Here is a 20,060-nt window from a genome sequence, read left to right on the forward strand (position 1 = left end):
CTGTCCCATATCAGAGTATTTCTAGCGGGTAGACAGTAGCTGTAGCCTTGATCATGTGTTGAACGGTCGTTTTATGGCGTTCCGTGGACCGCATTTTCACCATGGGATTCTCCATCGCCGTTGCACCAACGACGACTGATCTATATACATTTCTCTGGTGCTAAGAGATCGGGACAGACAGCCGCTTCTTAACGCACAAATCGCTCCATCCTAAACTCCAATTCTATGATCATGGTTCCGTATCAAAGATACTCCCTAAATCTGACGGTGGATCCCCTAGAATCCCAAGATGCTGCATGAACTCGGGAGGGTTGGCGAGCCTAAGAAGTTAGTTGGCCATCGGGGAGGGCATCGAAAGAGAAACTCACCAATCAGCCGAGTCTAATGTGGCAAGACTATCAAACAGGCCGTCGCCATCCAGGTCTTCTAAATAGTCTGCCAGCGGTTCGAGGTTTACGCCTGGATTGAAGGTGGCAGGTTTTTCTGCTCCTTGTAATTGGTTTGCCTGGCGTGACGGTAGTTCAACGGGTGGCTGGGGATTTGGGTCATCCAAGAGCATGTCAGTAGCCTGCTCAATTAAGGTTGTTTCAGGAGGTATGGCTTCCGCTATTACAATGTTCCTATGTAAAGCTGAAGCCTGGGATGCATCGAAGGAATGGCTTTCTCGTCCATTGATGGAGCTGTGAGGGTCTGAATCGCTGCTGGGGCCGAGACTCGTGTTAGATTTGGCGTCACTCCATGTAGCTAGCCATTTGGATATTGAATCTGCTAGGCACTGGACTTCATGGTCAGCTCCATTGTTGATGCGTCGCTTGAGTGACTCCCCGAGTAATGCGACGAAGACCTCTACTATCGGGGGAATAGAGCACCGCCCCATTACTTGGGTGCGCTCTTCCAAGACGTTGACGAGACATCTCATGTTATTCCAGTAACTTCTAAGATGGTCTGGAACTGTCCCTAAGACGAACACCCGCTCGACCGCTGAAGCTTCAAAAACAGCAACATTGGCAACCAGGAGACTTAAGGCTTGCGGTGGCATGCTAACTCCTGTAGGCAAGTCTTGCAGGCTCTCTAGTTCCCGCCGCAACTTTTCAAGCGTTTCGTGCCGTCTCTCGTCTGAAGTACCCCCTTTGCGGTCGTGGATGGTTCCGGTGAGAAGGGCCATGACTTCGAGAAGAGAATTAAATGTGCTGATGACATGTCCAGGGGTATGCGGGAGGGGTCCAGTCTTGACGGACGACATACTGCCCACGAGTTGAACTTTGGGTTGCCAGGGTTCCCACTCTTCGAGGCCGTCGATTTGCAGCATACCGATGGAACTGACGTCCGAGGGCTGGAAGTGTGGTTTGGTGTTTAGGCGCGCACTGACGAGGGCTTCTAAGGTGAAACAACCTAGCATCGTGCGCTTGACTCCGTCCTCGTAGAGAGAGGGCGTCGTTGAGCTGTGCGGAATAAGGCCAATCGAGACAGCAGTATACACAGCACGGCCGATGTCATCCCATGCTCCAGCCCATAGCCCAATGTCAATCTTGAGGAGACATCGCAGCAACAAGGCTCGTAGATGACCAAGGTCGTAACCACTTGGATTATCGAACAATTTGCCTTGGGCCAAAATTTCAAACTGAGCAACGGGATCTTGGTATTCTAATGACTTTGGAGAGGTCGGGATCATGGTGGCCTGGTGTGAAGTGTAGAATAGAACAGAGTATAGAAACGCCGAGTCTCCTTGGGAGACGGAGTCCAGGCCGGCAGTGGCGTTGGAGAGAGTGTAAGCCGTACGTAAAAGTTCGTGCTTCTGGGAGATGGGAAACCAGCAGTGCGTGGTTGCGAAGTATAGATCAAGGAGATACAGCCAGTGGTTCGGCAACTGAGGTACAGGAGGCGGATCGGAGGGAACTGAAAGATCTGGGTCCAGGGGCAAACTAATCGACACCCTTGGTGATGAGTCTCCGGGCTCTGTGATGAAAGCTGGATGGGCTACGCCCCTTGGAGTGTCTGAGCTGAGAGCGACTGTGGCCATTGGAGTTGTATCGGTGTTCATCGGGCTCAGGAGAACTCCCTGGTTGGATTCAGCGAAAGACTTGTCACGTCCTCCTCTCTGGGACAAGGCCAGAGCCTCAGCCAGTTTGACGTCAAAGTGTTTCGTCGAGTCTGTGCCATCGTCGTCGCCATCGGGTGCTTCCAGAAACTGCTCAACTAGCTTCACAGCTGGGCCCTTCCGCCAAGCTTCCAGTAATGTTTCGGGGGCTCTCTCACTGGAGACGTGGGCCTCCAGAGCTTTGAGCCGGAACGTGGCATTCTTGTCATTGCCCTGCAAGAGGCCACATATCCAGCTCTCGCTCTCTTCAACCGTACTGAAGATCAGCCCTAGCAGAATCTCAAGCGCTCTGACATATCCCGTCCGCAGTCCTCGTTTCTTGGACGGTCCTCCGTAGCTGCAAGCCCTGGACCCAGCAACGCACGGCGTGCATGCTGGACGCTGGCCGTCGCAGCGGTCCTTTCGTCTCCTACACTCATTGCAGGCCCTACTGACGCGGTGACGAACTTTACCGTAGGATCCTTCGTCCGAGTCCTCGGCCTCAGTCCTGCTTCTTTTTGAGCGTCGCTGTGCGGAACGGTCGGCTGGTGTGTCCGGGCGGTTTTCTGCGCGGCGGTCCATCACTATGCTGGAGGTAGGTGACCCATTGGCAACCTGATAGATATTTCTCATGCAACAATTGCAGACAAACTTGAAGTTTGGCTGGAATTGGCATCCCAGACCGGCCTCATGCCTCGGACGAGGTTTCTCTGCCCGCGAGTCAGTCCGGGAAAGATCTTTGCCGCCTCATGCTGATTGGCCGAGACGACTGACAGTATTGTTGACCGTCTCAAAGCAAGCTGCTGAAAAAGTGAGAAAACGCCAAAGAAGAGTGTCTTGAGAGTGAAACGACTGTCAAGCGTCGGCAGGAAGCGTCTGCCCAGCTGCTCTCACGAAGAAATGTCAACCACACCCAGCAGAGCCTCGCGATTGCATGACAACTCACCGTCGGCCCCATGCCAAACCCACGTCATCGGCGAGCCGGGACCCTCAAGCGCGCCGGCTTCCAGAGCGCCAACTCGTCCTCAATCCCCGACATGTAGCGCCCCTAGATACAATGCTGGCGCATCTATCGCTCTCGTCGGCATGAGAGGAACCGGCATGTCAACGCTGGCAGTCATGGCCTCGAACGCGTTAGGGTTCCGACTCCTCGATGGCGACCAGTATTTCTACAAAGTCACGGGTCTGTCCCGAGCTGCGTATAAATCCGCTCACGGCATCTCCCAATACCGCCAGGAGGAGCTACGACTGATGCGGTCCATGCTCTTTGATAATCCGACGGGCGCGGTCATTGTCTGCGGTCCTGGTGTTGTTGAGGGGACGGGCAAAGAGTGGCTCGGAGAATACTCAAAGACACATCCTGTCATATACATCGTGCGAGACGCGGAAGAAATTCAACGGCACTTGAGAGTATGGGACGTGGAGACTATCAAGAACCTCATCCGTCGGACAGGGCCGGCTTACCGGGGCTTGTCGAGCTTCGAGTTCTACAATCTCTCGGACATGTCGCTCTCCGAATCCGAGCCGACCTCTCTCTCTGGGAACCAGTCCCCGAAGTCTCTTGCGCTAAAGAGCGTTGAGGAGGACTTCCTCCACCTTATCAACGGGGTCATGAGACGGGACTGCCAGAGTTGCAAGTACAGGGCCCACCACAGCCTTTCTTCGTTGCTACCAGAAGCAAGGGGTTTCACGTACGCCCTGACGATGCCACTATCAACGCTCGAGGCCCTGGGGCCCAAATTCCGCGGTGTAGATATGGAGGCGGATGCACTGGAACTCACAATCTCTCTGTCTGAGCTCCGCAATCAGGGGACAATCTTTGACGATGCGGTGGCAGACCGGATAAGCCGGCTGATGTGCGTTGCTCGGAGGAACATCCGGCTGCCGATGCTATACCATATACTCACTGACGCTTCCTGCTCTTGGCGAGCTGACTTCGTAGAAGCCATAGACCAGGACGCGTACTTTAGTCTCCTCCACCACGGCCTGCGACTGGCACCGGAATATCTCTGCGTCGACCTCGAGTGCGACGAAGACAAGATTCGCCACTTGGTCGCCTGCAAAGGGCGGACAAAGATACTAGCACATTATACAGAGCCCAATCCCGCTGCTCAGGGTTGGAACTCCCCAGAACGATGGAATCTGGTCCATCGCGCACAGGAGCTGGGATGCGACATGGTCCGAATCTGCCAGGAGGCCATGTCCACAGCCGACAACTTCACAGTACAATATTTCCTCCATCAAGTCAAGACCTCTCAAGAGCGCATAATCCCCGTGATAGCATACAACACAGGCCGCCTGGGGCGCATGTCCTGCTCCTTCAACTCGATCCTCAGCCCCGTCACACACCCCGTCGTCCGGAGCCTAGCTCCAGACTGTTCATCAAGCTCCCTCCTCACAGTCCAAGAGTCCCAAAAAGCGCTCTTCTCGTCGTTCCTTCTCGACCCGCAGTACTTTGGCATCTATGGAAACAACGTCTCCCAGAGTCTTTCGCCAGCCATGCACAACGCCGCATTCAAGCTGCTTGGCATGCCGCACCGCTACAAGGTCTTTTCCCACGACTCTCTAAATGAGCTTAGGGGATTGATCAGCGACCCTGACTTTGGAGGGGCGAGTATCACGGCGCCGTTCAAGAGGGAAGTGATTCCACTGGTGGCCTTTATGAGCCGTGAGGCGAGGGCCATTGGCGCCGTCAACACACTGCTGTCGATGAAGAGACCGACCATGGACTCCCTGCTGGATAGGAACAGGGCTGGGCCGACGGCGGCACTCTTTGGAGAAAATACAGATTGGATCGGTATTCACACTTGCGTTCGCCGGAATCTGTCTCCCATCAACGCTGTCAAGCGACGGACGACTGCTCTTATCGTAGGTGCAGGAGGAATGGCTCGTGCAGCGGCATACGCGCTAATTCGGCTTGGAGTCGGGACCATCTTTGTCCACAACCGCACCGTTCAGAGGGCAGAGGAACTTGCGAAGCAGTTTGATGGCAGGCCTTACCGAAGTGACGGCCAGGATGAGATGGATCACTGTGGGAGAGGCAGAAGCAGCGAGAGCCCGGAATACGGCGCAAACCCCACGTTCAAGGTTATCAGCTCAAAAGACGAGGTCTGGCCGGAAGATTCGAACCCTCCGACGATTATTGTATCATGCGTCGCTACCCGGGATCTTGACGGGTCATGCTCTGTCAACACGAGCATCCCGCCTGACTGGCTTGGAAGCCCAACTGGCGGAGTTGTGATTGAGGTAATATCTAGGGCCTCTAATTATACATGTTTGTTTAACTAACAGTGTCCTGGCAGCTTTCCTACACGCCACTGGAGACCCCGTTGCTCAGGCAAGTCCGGGGTATGAGCGATCGGGGATGGATAGCTGTAGATGGCCTTCAGGTTCTACCAGAGCAGGGCATGATGCAGTTTGAGATGTTTACAATGAGGCGGGCTCCTGAGAAGCTAATGAGGGATACAGTGTTCCGGGCGTACGATGAGAGGAGAAGTAGAGAGCTGTCCTCTAAAGCGTCATAAGACATGGATACCATAAAGCATAGCTATGAGTGTATAGGAGCATTCATATAGGCAGTATAGATCTTCAAAAGCGATGTTAAAGCAAGCTATTTTTCTACAATAGTGAAATAGTCTACGCTGCGTGAGGAGATGGGGGGCGTGGGATCGTAAAAGCATGGGTTGGACCAATTCCGGAGCGGCAAAGGTCTTTCCCACCCGATCTTGGTCCAGATTGACGCCGCGACTGACCAAATTTAACTGGAAATGGACCAATTTAACCTCCACGTCTTGGGATCTTACCTGCTTGCTTATTCTCAATCCTTTGGCTACTATCACCCTGCAACATGGGTCTCGATACTACCACGCAATCGAGCAACCTCGGTCTTTATGATGGGTCTGTGACGAACTCTGAGGCCACACCATTAGGAGTCCGGGCTGTCGAATTAGCAAAGCAGTTCTACATCTTTGGCTACAACATCTCCCACTCTTTATCCCCCGCCCTCCACAACGCCGGATTCCAAGTCCTTAGCCTTCCACATCACTACCAGATCCACGAAAGCGAACAAGTCGACGAGACTGTAAGGCAGATCATCAGCCGCCCAGACTTTGGCGGCGCCTCGGTGACTTTCCCGCACAAGCTTCAGATCGGCAGCCTTCTAGATTCAGTCTCCCGTCTAGGAGACAAGATCGGGGCCATCAACACTGTGGTTGTCAAAGAGTCGGAGGGGAAGAGGGTACTGCACGGAGATAATACAGATTGGATCGGCATCAAGAGATGTGTTGAGAAAGTAGGCGTCCAAGATCTGCAGTCGTCTGCAGCGGTGGTGCTCGGTGCAGGAGGAGCTGCCAGGGCAGCATGCTATGCTGTCCAGACCCTAGGCATACAGGAGCTCATCATCGTCAACAGGACGCTCTCAAAGGCGGAGGACCTAGCCTCTCAGTTCTCCGAGCTACGGACTCGAACGTTCTCGTCTCTAGATGAGGCCGCCGTGGTGGAGGATGCAGCTATAAGAATTATTGTAGGGTGCGTACCCGCGGATGATCTCGGAGAGGACAAGATACCTAGCGGGCTGTTCGAGGCCGAGGAGGGAGTGCTGGTAGAGATGGCGTATAGGCCGCAGGTGACGGGGTTGATGACGGTGGCGAGGGGACACCCAGGGTGGAAGATCTACAAGGGGGTCGATGTGTTGGAGGAGCAGGGGTATGCGCAGTTTGAGCTATGGACGGGGAAGCCGGCTCCAGTGGAGGTGATGAGGGCGGCGATGCAGGCTAAGCTGAGGGCGAATATTTAGAATAGTGGTTTCAGTTTGACGTTGTAGGGTTTTATTTGCAAATACGAGAATTACTTAGAGAAAGATCATGAGAACATACGAATTGTCGCTTCACACGCTGACGCAAGTCTAGGGGTAGACATTCTCAACCTCATGGCCCCTCCATCCCAGCCACTATATCGTTGCATCCCTGACAGTACGAAGTCAATTGCCGATATTCACAGGAAAGATTTAAACCAGATTACTGCAGATTAGGAACCTTATCAGGTTTCTTGACCATTCTAAATCTCAATTTGCTCCCCTTCCAGCCACTGCTTCGCCTGCCTGTATAGCAAATCATGCTTCTCCAGATTCGGCGTCCCAACATGACGTCTATGCCCCGGCATGTCCAACAACACCTTGACCCCCATCGTAGCCTCCTGCCAGTATGCAAGATACCTGTACCCAGGCGGGTACCCCTTTAACCTCTCCTCGTCTACCGCCGGGAATCTCGCCGGGTTCGCCGGAATCATCTTATCCTTCTCGTACCAGTGCCGCACGAGCTGGGCGCCCCAACGGGAGCCTACTTTCTCAAAGAAGAAACAGAAGCGGCAGTCGGCCTCAACGTCAAACTCTGCGCCGTCGACCTCGAAGCGCTGGGTAATTATCGCCTTGAGCTTGGTTACCGCTCGGGTCCCCTCGGCATTGATATCGGTGCTCGTGCCGTGGCATCGGTGCATTATAAAGGCACCCTTGTCCATACCTGCCTTGGAAGCGGTGATAAAATCCTGATAGGGGACGCGACCGGACCAGGTGGTGTAGACGTGGGCGCCGGGGTGGAAGATCGATTCAAAGTTTTCCCACTCGCAGGAGTCTCTATTGGAGCACGTCATCATTTGTGATTCTATTAGTGATGCTGTCGCCTTGCCTGTATGATGGCCAGCCCTCAGCGAGCTCTCTGAGCTTTAGCCGCTCCAGGACAAGGCGGTCTGGCCCATTATTGCGGATAGCGGCGGAGGGTCTTGAGCCGATGGGGAGGCTGTGTAAATCAACCATGATGAACAATTGAGACGCAATTAAGATGCCAAGGTGTCTTGGAAATGGGCATATGGAAAGAATAAATATGTCTTGCCTATACAGCAACAAGAAGTTATGGTTTAGAGTCCCTCGAGGATGCAAACCTCGCCTGCAGCCTCGCCTTCAGCGGAAAAGATCCCGAGGAGGTATGCAAAAAGTAATATTTAGATTCCAACCGTCCAATGATGGCATGGCGGAAGATGGAATATCCCTGTGCCTGTGATCCCGATCCCGCGGCAAACTACTGCCGTGGACCTGGTGAGGCGGAAACGGCAGAGATCTTAGCCGCTCAAGTGAGATCTCGGAGAGGGGGTACAAGGGGCAAAGCAGCCATAGGTGAAATTATGCTGTCACATTCTAGGTTCTACAAATCAGCTTAGCTTCCTCATCTCATTAATATCTAATTTGCTATCACCTGCTGTTATCTGCCCAAGCATTTGGCCACCATGGGCCACTCCGTCCTCCTAATTAACGGGCCCAACCTCAACCTCCTGGGCACCCGCGAACCCCATATCTACGGCCACACCACCCTAAAAGACCTGGAGGAAAGCTGCAAGGAGCACGCCCAGTCCCTAGGAGCTGAGTTGCAGTCCTTCCAGTCCAACGCAGAGGGCACCATCATCGACCGCATTCATGAAGCGAGGGGCAAGATCGACGTTATAATCATCAACCCTGCTGGATACACGCACACCAGCGTCGCCATCCGGGACGCTCTGGCCGGGGTAGATATTCCGTTCATTGAGTTGCACATCAGCAATACACACACAAGGGAGAAGTTTCGGCATCATAGCTACCTTAGCGACAAAGCGGCAGCGGTGATTATGGGGTTTGGGGTGGATGGATATAAATATGCCGTTGATTATGCTGTGAGAAATTTGTAACAGTTTCTAAATCACGAGGCATGGCGGTGGATAACCCTAGTTAGATACAGTCTTGGTAACGGGTGCGGCAGAGTGTCGGTAATGTTTTGGGTGGTTCATCGGGGTTATGAAGAGTCCAGGAACTCGGGTATCTCACATGGATCGTGAGTCCCATCGTACGAGCTACAGTATTGGCATTATTGATAAAATTTGCTTCCGAGCGACACACCCAATCTCCTTTCATGCACATGACTTGGAAATCATGTCTCAGTTTAACAGCTATTGAGGAAAGCAAGAGTTGGCGCCGTATGTTTAGTTGCAAGTCACAGCATGAAAATGATTTTACACTTCAAATTGGGTTGCAAAAGCTCTGATGCTCACCGATAATCTCAATGCTTATGACAAGTCTTGCGTGGTGTCTTTGCTCCACGGTATCCATCCATTCCTTTACCAACTTCCAGTCCAGCCTGTTCACTACCGTCTGCCGACACGGCCGTCAACAGAATACTTCTTATCCTTCCATTGCACTACACAGACTCCTCCAAGTCAATGGGTGCCTGCTTCTGATCATAGCCAACAAGGGCCAGCAAGGCGTTGCCCCCAACCGACATGGCAATCTTCTTGAAGCGGGAAAAAGTCATGGAAACGTTGGGGGAGTCCTTCATCCCGCGGATGCCTTCACCTAACTGAATCCAATCTCTGATGTCGTCATCAGTCATGTTGAAGTCCTCCTTGAGCTCCACCATAAGCTCAGCAGAATTCTCTGGAGGGACAACTCCCGAGACATCGACGGCATCCCATTTCTCGTTGATCTCCATCTCCAGTTTCTCAATCACCTCTTGTCGGTGCCTTTCGACTCGCTGGATCATCGAATTCATGACGGAGGCTTCCAAAATGGGGAGCTTGCTTGCTGCTTCAACCATGGCGCGTGACGCCTGCTGAACCTCGTTCTTCCATCGCTGGCTGTCAGAATTCTCAGCCTCCCGGTAGGCGAAAAGTCGATTGATCTGCTCTTTGATCGCAAGGGTATCATGAATACAGCTATCCGGAAGTTCCTTCAGAAGTTGTTCGATCCGGCGGAGAGCAGTCACGGTCGGATCGTCTGACTGGATCAAGCTTTCGACCTCGGTCTTGATCTGAACTGATGACTGAAAATCCACTTCAATCAGCTTTCGACCTTCCTTGTTGAACTCACCAAACCAAGCCCACAGTTTATCCCGGTACATCTCTGGGATTAGAGGAGCTGTTTGTGCCGTGACCTGCTGCTCGACCCTGTCTTTGAAGCTGGCACCATCCACGCGACGGTCCCCCAGTTTGTCAAGCCATTCTCGATTGATGGAGACCCAATCTTCACTGGTGAGATCCTTGCGAACAGAGATAAAGCTTGTCGAAGAAGGATAGGGAGCCAACGCGATGAGATCGGGCGTGTTGATGAGGCCTGGGCCTGGGATAACCGATCCGGGCATGGCAACATCGGCAGGGTTGAAAGGTTCGTCATCAGGTCGTCGTCCGATGAGCATGACCTGGTATTCTTTCATCGATTCCCACTTGTCAATAGAGCGTCCAAGGTAGCGAAACGTGTTGTGGCGTGCAAGAAGCTTGGCGTTGTCTCCCCTCATCTCGGTGTAGCTCTTCATGATGTAGAGCATGATGAAAGGAGGGATAGTGAACTGTGCGGCTGGCACAAAGATGTAGTTTCTCCAAGCCTTGCACATTGCACTCGCCGTCTTGATAAGCTCGAATGTCTTTCTCTGCCCAGTCCAGCGGGCGAAGGACGTTTCGAGAAAATGGGTGTTCTTCATCCGCTCGATGATCTTGTTAACCAGCTCAACATGATTGTCTGGATCTCTCCCAATCAGTTGAAACGCGATTCTGACAAGTGCATTGCACGTCTTGTTGGGCAATTCGTCCTTGGTTTTGAGGACACTCGCCACCTCCAACGCAACACTGGCAGTGTCAACCTCATCTTCGCGTCTGACGACCGTGTTGTCGCTGGAGATGCCGATTCCTTTTGCTATGAGACTTCGGGCGATCTCTTGGCGGTTAGTGTTGTTCGCAGTAGCGGTGTCTTCGGTGGTCTTGGCGACCTTGCGCGAACCCTCTGAACTCTCCGTCGAGGCTCTCTTGGGTGACATGATGAAGCTACGATGCGAGACTGTGAGAAGAAAGACGGGCGAAATGACCTTTGCTGCTAACTTTCGGGTGAGGATTAAGTGGCGTGCTTTGTGTTGGAGCTGTGAAAGCAGGGGGTGTAACTTGTGAGGATGAAAGACGGGTGAAGGAGTGCAGGCTGCAGGAGGAGATGATTTTGGTGTGTATGAGTGAAGAGACGGTGGATCACATCTTGGAAACGGAATGAAAATGGAGATATTGATTGGAGCTGTGAATCACAGACCTGAAGGCCATTCTTGGTGGAGCTGGAAAGAGGTTCTATTGCTATCATACCGCATGAAGCCGTTGTCCATGCGATGAGACTTTACTGTTGAATCTTAGGTGTAAAATTTGGCCGTCTTACTATCCTCATCATATATCAATGCCAGATACAGGTATCAAGGTGTACAGGGTATTGGTAAACATAAAATCTTGTATGCTTGGCTTTTATGGCATTGCATCTGTTGATGGGATATGGGCCTTGTGCTCTACCCTACCGTTCTAAACGACAGCCTCCCGCTTGCCTATCCGATCACTAAACCAAGTGTTAGGGGATCCCGACGCTCTGCTTGAATCTTTCTAACCATTCGGGGTTATCTGCATGCGTTTGGTTCCATGGGTCATCCCTGTGTTTAGTCAGTACAGACCACCACATGCGACATGACACCACTAGTACTTACTCCCCATATGCTATCCAGCGTGCTTGATGCCGCAATTCTTCGTCCGTTGGGATATGACATTGAGGGTTTCGTGGAGACATGGTAGAAGATACCCAGCGACGTAATTCCCTTCCCAAACGCTCGTGAAAATTGGAGTCATTGAGCATGTAGGGGCTTGTTTCAGTCCAGAATGGTTGGCCGGTCCCAGATTCGGACATGAAGGTAGATGCAATACCTTCGTTGTCAACTGTCAAAATGCATTGGTTCGACTCGCGAAGAAGGCCATCAGCAGAGAGCATCAGCGGCTGGTTCGATGATTCTGATGATTCCGCCGGTGGAAGATGCACACGTTGCCTAAAGCCATCTAACCAGTGACTGGATTCAAGTATCATCTTGACCAACCAATTAGCCACTATATCATATGACTGCTTCGAGGCCACAATCTCTGTCGTCTTGACCACTCGACAAGCCTCATGTTGCAGCTCATCATTCTTAATGGTCGTTTGGCCTAACAACTGCTTGGCTTCAACGAACTTGCGTAATTCAGCCTCGAGCGGACATCCCTCAAAGAGGTTCTTCTTTCCCTTGATTTCCAGAGATGAAAGCTTATTCTCTCGTCGTGATCGGATAGGCCCGAATAGCGCCTGCTGAGACAAGCTAGGGTTTGATGTGATGATGTCTCGTAGCCAAGATGCGGGTGGGTTCGTTTCAGGTTCTTCCATTGATGACAAGACCTCGGATGCAAATATGATGCGACAAGCCTCGAGCTGTACGTCATCATTTCCTGGCAGTGCCCCAGTTTCTTCGTAATGATTCTCCATATAGTGCATCAACTCTAAGCTCAAGAGCTCATATGCCGTCCGAGGAGAGTTGGCTGCCGTGCCACTACCCCTAAAAGGGAAGGGAGAGCTTCTTTCCGTGCTAATAAGATCTGCCGATCGGTTAATGATACGCGGCTTCGCCTTCCGGGCCACTCACAGGGTGGGATCGCGTTTTCGACCATCTCGAGAATTGAAGCATCGAAGCCCCAGTCCCCTTTCCAACTTGCCATTGTATGCCCCATTTTGAAGTGATCTGCTAGATGATTTACACGGTCTTGCCAAGTGTTAATCGAGCTGTTACATAGTCCACACCGAGATCGTATTTGCGATATCGAGACTCTCCAGGGGTTCATAGACCACGCAACAAACCCAGCGCCATGAACCAGTCTGAGATGTTGCTTCAGATGATCCTTTCGGTTAAAGGCGCGTTCTTGGCAAGCAGAGGGGTTATGGCTCTTGATATGCTCATCGTCCGGATCATCTTGGTTGCAAAATACACAGCAAAGCTTGCCACTGTCAGGATGTATGGCTCTTGGTTCTTCTGGTGAGCATATCCACCTCTCGAGCCCAAGATGGACAGAATTTTCATGACGTTGCCAGTCGTGCTTCTTATGAAATCGCTCCGTGCAAAAAGTACACTCGAATGGCGTCGGCTTGAGCGGTCCCTTTTTCCTTGGAACTCTTTTTCTCCGTCTTAGACGGCTTCTACCAAATCTCTCGTGTCTTTCGGAGTTGGCAGAGTAGGCGGATGAGCTTGAACCACCACTGGATGTACCTGCACTACTCATGGAAGATGGATAGAGCACCGGAATGTATGCATTGTCCCGCTGTTTGGATCGCTTGTCCTCGGAAAGATCTGAGGTCGGTTAGGCAAACGAGGAAACATAGTACAGAAAACCAACCTGAAGGGCTCGTTGATATTGCACGCACGATGGCCGATATAGGAGCTGGCTCTTCTTCAGGGGGCGAGTCTACCCATCTCTGCATTGGATTTAGTCCACCTTCGGAGTCTGACCGAGGTATGGGAGTTCCCGCTCTTGGAATGTCGAGTGGTTGATTGGGGACATGATCAAACGATGGCGGTGTATATTGAGCTGCGGCTGACCCCTTGTGCCGCCGGCGTGCGTTAGCCAGCCAGTTGGCGAGTTGAGTTTTGTTCAGACCTGTCAAATGCTGAAGTGCTTCCTTTGTCTGATCATCTGGATATGGATCATGGCTATGGGCATCAAACCATTGCTTCAGAATTTTCAGTGCTTCACGAGAGAACCGTGCGCCGACCTTGGGCCCGAGGGATGGGATAGTCTTCCTGCCTGAAGCCAAGGCATCCTTAATTGGGGACTGGGATCCGTTGGTCGCTGCCGCATTTCCTCTACTTTCAGCCGAATCAAGGTCTTGAGAGGCTGCCAGTTGCGAATCCTGATTGTCTGCACCGGAAAAGTTGCTGTCGTCGAGTTCGCCGCTGAAATGCTACGTAAGCCCTCCATCACACATCATAGAGCAGACGTTACAGACCTGGGGAGATTATCCGCATAAATAAAAGGATTCAAACCATCTGAATCACTAAGATGACCGAGTTGGTTTGTGAATAGCTCCAGGGACGAGATATCAGTCGTAATGTCACTGGCGCTGCCGTGACCCGGCGAATCCGATCTCAAACCTTGGAAAGCGTCTTGGGCGTGCACTCTTTGATGGGTCAAGTCTCGCTCAGTCCGGAGCTTACCGCTCCTAGTGCTTTCAGCCATCTCAGCAGCTTCCACGGCAATGCCATATAGGTTGCACGTTCCGCCTGTTTCGATTTGAAGTTGGCATTGAGTGGGTGGTTGGTGTAGCTGAGTCACGGGTGACGATGATTTGTCTCATGCAATTCAGGGATTAATCCCGGCCCGGTCAACTCTAATCCTCAATCGACCAGAATGGCACCAGTGTCTCCTGACCAGCAATCCAAGATGCTCGGCTTGGAAAGGAGATTCAATGAATATCCTAAGGCAATGTCTCGATAGTTAGATTCCGAATGTCAACTGTGCAGTGTTACTACGGTGTTCAGCATGATGGCGCTATCCTAACTTTCGGATCTTCATTCTCTGTCTGTGGCACACCCACTGCCAGCCACGACCAGCTGGAATGACCGTATGGAGACCAAGCAACTTGGATGGATGCTTTGAATGCGGGAGCGGCGCATTTTGAGGAATACATTTAACTCGTTCAAGATGATTAATGGTGAAGATTTCTCTCCAATGGCATTTTCTTGGGGGGCCGTTTTATAAAGATCACAGGAGGCCTGCGACTCTAAATGCTACGCCTTATCGTCAAACAGGGCGCTTTGAATGAGCGCGACTGTGCGGGTACCAGGGCAACGTACTCTGAGTAAGCATAGGCAGTGCCCTTCTATCAGCTAGAGCTCCATCCCCAAGCTTGTTGCAAGGCAAATCCAGCCATGCTGCTGGCTACATCGCTCCGGTTAAGACTAAGCGCTGGATTCTAGGGGAGCCATTCCAAGTACATGCTTCCCCAAAAGGCCACCATCTCACTTCTTTTATGTGTCTGTGTGAGAGCCGGCCCTGTTTTCTTTCACCCCTGTGCTGCTTTCCGCTTGGCCCAAATGGCGGGTGGGTCAGTTGCGCCCTATTGTCAATGTTGACCTGTCGACATGTTCAGGGCGCCCTATTGACATCTTTCTGACCGTCATTATTGATCACGTTTTGATTGGTCTTTTCTCTCTGTGATCCAGAGTTCTTAAGACTTGATCCGTGACAGGCCCTTGAAGAATGAGATTAGATTGTGGGACAGTTGTCCAGAATCGGATGCGACTTAATAAACCAAGCAGCCGATTTTTCCTATATCGAAGTTCACCTTGAACTTTTTTCCTTGCGGCTAAGTAGCCAATCTCACCCCAGTCTCGTAGCCTGGTCCTGGTAGCCTAAGGGGAAGAGGTGACGAGGTCCCTGACCCTCGCCTTGTCTCCGTCCATGGCAATTACGTGCAGGTTGCATCCCCCTTAGCCCCAGAACCCCATTCAACCTTAAGAATAGGTTGAGCTATGAAGATTTTTGCATCGCCCGTCTAAGCCTCAAAAATATCCCCTAAAAGTGAGTATTCAGCCACATTGCTGCGAATCCGAGGCTCGACGCACATTGTTGCATCACAACAATGCCACGCAGGCATTAATACACCTTTGAAGCATTTCATTTCACCAATTGGAGCTTCTTCTTCTAATTTCGCTAAAGCGACCTCGTGATCCATACCTTCTGATCTCAAGCACCCAGAACACACCGTCCCATCACCCTCACACGCCGTGTCACAAACAACGATGGTAACCGTCATATCAATTTATCATATCAATTTATTATTTCTCTTCTTGGTCTTCTTATTCTTCCTCTCGTCTAGCTCTCGAAAGCTGGTAGGCCTATACTTCGTTTGGAACCTCAACCTGGCAGCCCATTAGCCTGGTCGCGGATACATCTAAAGCCAACCTTGTAAAGGAACGTAGCATGCCAGCAATCTCTTTCGCGCTCACCGAGACAAGTACTAACCCAGAAAGTCCTTTACCTTTGGGTGTAACCGCCGTCAACCACCAACGCCGATCCAGTAACGAAAGAGCTTCTTCCTCCAGCCAAATAGAGAACACCATCAGCGATCTCTTCGGGAGCCCCCATGCGCTGCATTGGGACTGCAGTCGATATCCGCTCCTCCATCGCCTTCAATACCTCTGGGTTCTTTGTCGTCATCGGTGTCTCTGTATATCCTGGACAGATGGCATTGATTCGCAGTCCTTCCTTGGCGTAATCCTCAGAAGCTGATCGAGTAAGGCCGATGATAGCATGCTTGGCGGCAGTGTAAGATGTGGAAAGAGGAATACCAACAACACCCTGGATTGATGAAAAGTTGATGATGGATCCACGCTGAAGGGCTCGGCCATTGATCGAAGATCGGATGGGCTCTTGCTTCAACATGATCTTCGCGGCAGCTCTTAGCACAAAGAATGTGCCAGTAAGGTTGATGCTGACAACTCGATTCCAATCGGCCGTATGAGCGAAAGCCACTCCGCCCTGATGCTTCATGGCAATTCCCGCAGCGTTGACCACATAGTCAATTCTGCCAAACTTCTTTGCCACATCCTCAACAACTTGGTTGATCCGATCCTCATTTGTAACGTCTGAAGGGTAAATCTCAACGGGACAGGTCTTGCCCTTTGACTTGAGCTCTTCTTCAATCTCGGCCTTGACAGCCTCCAAGGCTTCCTGGTTGAGATCGATGAGGCAGAGTCCTGCTGAACCCTCCCTTGCAAAGGCCTTGGCACATGCTCGTCCAATACCAGATGCGCCTCCAGTGATCAATGCGAAGCCAGGAACGTCCATTGTGTGTTGTACTGAGAATGTCGAGATGGTGAGGAAGAGTGATAGGTGATGTAGATGAGGGAAAATGGCTATTGTTTTGCAGAATTAGAGGTGAAGTAGAGTGACTGAGATGTTGACTGATACCTGAAAAGCAACACAGCAATAGGCATATATAATAACCCCGGATTTCATGTTTAGTAGCCGATATCATCCCCCATGTCAGTATCGCGGCCGAGATCCGGGTGATCTGGAGAAGCTTGCCTACTTCGTTAGTGGCTATCGCCCCCACACACCAGATCTCTGTCAAGACTTTCCCCATCAGTCAGGAGGGGTCATGCGGCAGCATGTGGCGTCCTTTCCATAGATTGAAGAGATACGCTTAGAATCGGAGATGGAGCGGCAAGGCCGTGAGCATGGCGGGATGTCGCTGCGATTCGAGATCAAGGAGGGGTTATCGTGTATCTCCGTGTCGAGATACGCAAGTCAACGACAGTGTTTCCGCGCAGTTGCCGACTCCGATGCAACTGCACCGATTTATCGAGTTTTTAGTCCGATTTGGCATGCCTGGGTAGGTCTATCGGTAACGTAGACATCCGCGTGCCGTCGTTGGCGTCATACCGTTGTTGATGGTGATGATGCTTCTCTTCTTCGCCAGAGTATGGATCACAATTGTAGGCAAGACAATTAATTCGAACTAAAAGATACCGTGCAAAATATTTGAATCAACGCTACAATTTTTCCCTTGACTACAGCTCTAATTCTAGGCAAACACAAACCCCTTGTAGCCCAACTTTCTGACCTCGTCACACCGACGACGGAACTCGATTGCACTCCCACTGTACCTCGCGACGTTTCTGACCGTCTTGCCTTTGACGTTTTTGTTGACACCAGTCATCCAGCTGTCAATCTCATTCATGAGCGTCTGGCTCTTGCTACACTCGACAACGTGGTCCGTCCACTGATCAACAGACTCTTGCGTGGGTTCGACGTAGTTGTAGTTGTTGTCCTTGCAGTGCTGCAGCAATTTGGAGATGACCCTGACAGCAAACTCAATGCTGCGCGTGGCATTGCCAAAGGGTTGATGAGGACCAAGAACCATGAACATGTTGGGCATGTTGTGGACTGTCATTCCGAGGAAAGTGCTCGGCCTGTGATCAACCCAAATAGCCTGGTCGCCCTTGGGGCTATCGCTGGTAGCGATAAGAGGGCGATTGTCCTTGCCATGCCATTCAATAGCACTGAAAGCACCTGTGATGGCATTGAAGCCCGTCGCGCAGATCAAAATGTCCAGCTTGTGCTCTTGACCATCATTTGTCAAGATGCCAGTTGGTGTGACTCGGTCAATTGGTGTCTTTTGCAGATCGACAAGGTGCACGTTGGGCTTGTTGAAGGCCTCAAAATAGCCACTCTCCATTGGAACACGTCGGGTGCCGAAGCCATGGTTCTTGGGAATCAGACTCTCTGCCACAACGGGATCATTGACTCGCTGTCGGATCTTGTCCGCCATGAACTTGGAGTACAAGCCATTGGCGTGACGGTCTGTGTAGGTATCCGAAAAGACACCCAGCCACTTTCCAAATCCGGGTGCATTGTAGAGCTTCTCCCAGTGAGCAAGGCGCTCCTCGTCCGTCACCTCAGACGACTTTCGAGGGTCAGCTTGATGCATGAAGCCAGACGAACTCTCAGCACAGATTTTAAAAATTGCATCGTACTCTTTCTTGAGCTTGTTCATCTCCTCGAGCGAGATTGGCGAATTGCGCAGTGGAGCGGACCAGTTCGCCGTGCGCTGAAAGACGTTGACAGACGCAACGCTGGGCTGCTTGGAGAGTTCTGTAATGATCTGAATGCCGGTTGCGCCCGTGCCAATGACGCCGACGCGCTTTCCAGCAAAGTCGCGGCTGATGTCGAGATCTTTTGGCCAGCGCGAGGTATGGAAGAGCTTTCCTTGGAAGTCCTCAATACCTTCAATCGCAGGGAGCGTTGGGGCGGAGAGAAAGCCCATGCAGCTGATGAAGAAGGTCGTCACATATCGGTTGCCAGCTTCATCGATAAATGTCCATGTCTTGTCTTGGTCGCTCCACGAAGCCTCCTTGATGGTGGTGTTGGATTGGACGTCCTTGTACAGGTTGTGTTTTTCAGCAAAGTGCGCAATGTATTTGTGGGTGTCTGGCTGTGCGGAAAATGTTTCCTTCCAGTGCCACTCATCGAGAAGCTCCTTGTCGAAGGAATAACAGTAAGAGAGCGACTCGGAATCGAACCGACATCCAGGGTAAGAGTTCCAGTACCAGGTTCCTCCAACATCAGGGGCTGCGTCAAGAACCTTGACCCTCCAGTCGGGGAACTGCTTCCGGATGTGATAGAGGGAGCAGAGACCAGAAAGACCAGCACCAATGATGAGAACATCAAAGGTCTGTGTGGTTTGCGGCAGGGAACCCATGTCTTCAAGTGAACGTGATAGGAAGAACGATAAACTTTTGATTCAACTTTGAAGATTTGTTGATACAGGGACGGATGACATGAATACTAAATACAATGCGCCATCAACAGCCCTTTGCCTCATCACTTGCCATGAATATCCCATTGACCCTTTCATGGACCTTTCCGAGCTCGGCTTTCCTATCACGACAGTGTCTTGCTGGCTGCGGGGTGGGTTTGCCACAAGATATAACTTTCCTCTTTGGCCGAGACCCACAGGAAACGCCAAGGAGGGAAGCCGAGTCATGATCAGCCGACCTCCTTATCGCTCCGGCGGGTTGACCTTCCCAATGCCAGACAATGAAATGGCAGAGATATCAGTGCTATCGTGTTGATCAAGCATTTACTGGAGAATGCAGCATATGACTGCCTCGATAATGCCAAACATCTGGGGATTCGGAGTGATAGCAAACGAGTTATAGGTGGTGTACTGTAAGAAATAGGGCGTAATTAGTGCGAACCTAGACTAGCTGGGATCTCACAGATGAGAGGAAGAAAGGGCAATCGATATGCTCTTCACCTCGCAGAGCAGTCGATGTTGGAACTGGAAAAGACAGGCGAACCAAGAGAATCTCCTTATCGTCCCTTGCCAAACGGTCCCCATCACTCTCTTCTCTTACCTCCAACCGATAACCTTATCCAAGTCCGCCTCGTCATCCACAGTCAACGAGCCGCGTCCAGGGGCAGGCAAGGATCTCAGAAAGGAAGGTTTTCCCAATCACTGTTTAGCCTCCTCAAATTGCGGGGGTGGATCCGTTCCCCGGGTCTAAACCGAGACGGGCTCTTATCTCTGCGCGCTCTGACGAAAGCCCACCTGATGCACATTCCCACATGAACCCGCCGACTGCGGCAT

General features: G+C 51.7%; 9 protein-coding genes across 9 annotated transcripts; 3 read left to right on the forward strand and 6 right to left on the reverse strand.

The window, feature by feature from the left end:
- Positions 1-229: 229 nt before the first annotated feature.
- On the reverse strand, positions 230-2,659 carry NECHADRAFT_86194 (uncharacterized protein; the record flags this gene model as incomplete). The annotated part of the gene is made up of 2 exons (XM_003041125.1): positions 230-320; positions 369-2,659. 2 exons carry the CDS (start codon positions 2,657-2,659, stop codon positions 230-232), a joined length of 2,382 nt encoding a protein of 793 aa, XP_003041171.1.
- Positions 2,660-2,977: 318 nt separating this feature from the next.
- Positions 2,978-5,601, forward strand: NECHADRAFT_51162 (uncharacterized protein; the record flags this gene model as incomplete). The annotated part of the gene is made up of 2 exons (XM_003041095.1): positions 2,978-5,323; positions 5,380-5,601. 2 exons carry the CDS (start codon positions 2,978-2,980, stop codon positions 5,599-5,601), a joined length of 2,568 nt encoding a protein of 855 aa, XP_003041141.1.
- Positions 5,602-6,029: 428 nt separating this feature from the next.
- NECHADRAFT_18557 (uncharacterized protein) lies at positions 6,030-6,854 on the forward strand (the record flags this gene model as incomplete). The annotated part of the gene is made up of 1 exon (XM_003041096.1): positions 6,030-6,854. A coding segment is annotated over one exon (825 nt), but the record flags the coding sequence as incomplete, so codon positions are not given.
- A 278-nt stretch (positions 6,855-7,132) lies between these two features.
- On the reverse strand, positions 7,133-7,886 carry NECHADRAFT_97050 (uncharacterized protein; the record flags this gene model as incomplete). Its single annotated transcript, XM_003041126.1, has 2 exons — positions 7,133-7,618; positions 7,719-7,886. 2 exons carry the CDS (start codon positions 7,884-7,886, stop codon positions 7,133-7,135), a joined length of 654 nt encoding a protein of 217 aa, XP_003041172.1.
- A 467-nt stretch (positions 7,887-8,353) lies between these two features.
- On the forward strand, positions 8,354-8,788 carry NECHADRAFT_51144 (uncharacterized protein; the record flags this gene model as incomplete). Its single annotated transcript, XM_003041097.1, has 1 exon — positions 8,354-8,788. The coding sequence occupies one exon, from the start codon at positions 8,354-8,356 to the stop codon at positions 8,786-8,788; it is 435 nt and encodes a 144-aa protein (XP_003041143.1).
- Positions 8,789-9,294: 506 nt separating this feature from the next.
- NECHADRAFT_86198 (uncharacterized protein) lies at positions 9,295-10,902 on the reverse strand (the record flags this gene model as incomplete). The annotated part of the gene is made up of 1 exon (XM_003041127.1): positions 9,295-10,902. One exon carries the CDS (start codon positions 10,900-10,902, stop codon positions 9,295-9,297), a length of 1,608 nt encoding a protein of 535 aa, XP_003041173.1.
- A 563-nt stretch (positions 10,903-11,465) lies between these two features.
- Positions 11,466-13,691, reverse strand: NECHADRAFT_51169 (uncharacterized protein; the record flags this gene model as incomplete). Its single annotated transcript, XM_003041128.1, has 4 exons — positions 11,466-11,544; positions 11,599-12,508; positions 12,556-12,911; positions 13,297-13,691. Coding segments are annotated over 4 exons (1,740 nt in total), but the record flags the coding sequence as incomplete, so codon positions are not given.
- A 2,249-nt stretch (positions 13,692-15,940) lies between these two features.
- NECHADRAFT_86200 (uncharacterized protein) lies at positions 15,941-16,753 on the reverse strand (the record flags this gene model as incomplete). Its single annotated transcript, XM_003041129.1, has 1 exon — positions 15,941-16,753. One exon carries the CDS (start codon positions 16,751-16,753, stop codon positions 15,941-15,943), a length of 813 nt encoding a protein of 270 aa, XP_003041175.1.
- Positions 16,754-17,492: 739 nt separating this feature from the next.
- NECHADRAFT_51160 (uncharacterized protein) lies at positions 17,493-19,169 on the reverse strand (the record flags this gene model as incomplete). Its single annotated transcript, XM_003041130.1, has 2 exons — positions 17,493-18,947; positions 19,032-19,169. 2 exons carry the CDS (start codon positions 19,167-19,169, stop codon positions 17,493-17,495), a joined length of 1,593 nt encoding a protein of 530 aa, XP_003041176.1.
- Positions 19,170-20,060: the final 891 nt, after the last annotated feature.

The sequence above is a fragment of the Fusarium vanettenii genome (assembly GCF_000151355.1).
Source record: "Fusarium vanettenii 77-13-4 chromosome 10 genomic scaffold NECHAsca_52_chr10_4_0, whole genome shotgun sequence".
NCBI lineage: Eukaryota > Fungi > Ascomycota > Sordariomycetes > Hypocreales > Nectriaceae > Fusarium > Fusarium vanettenii.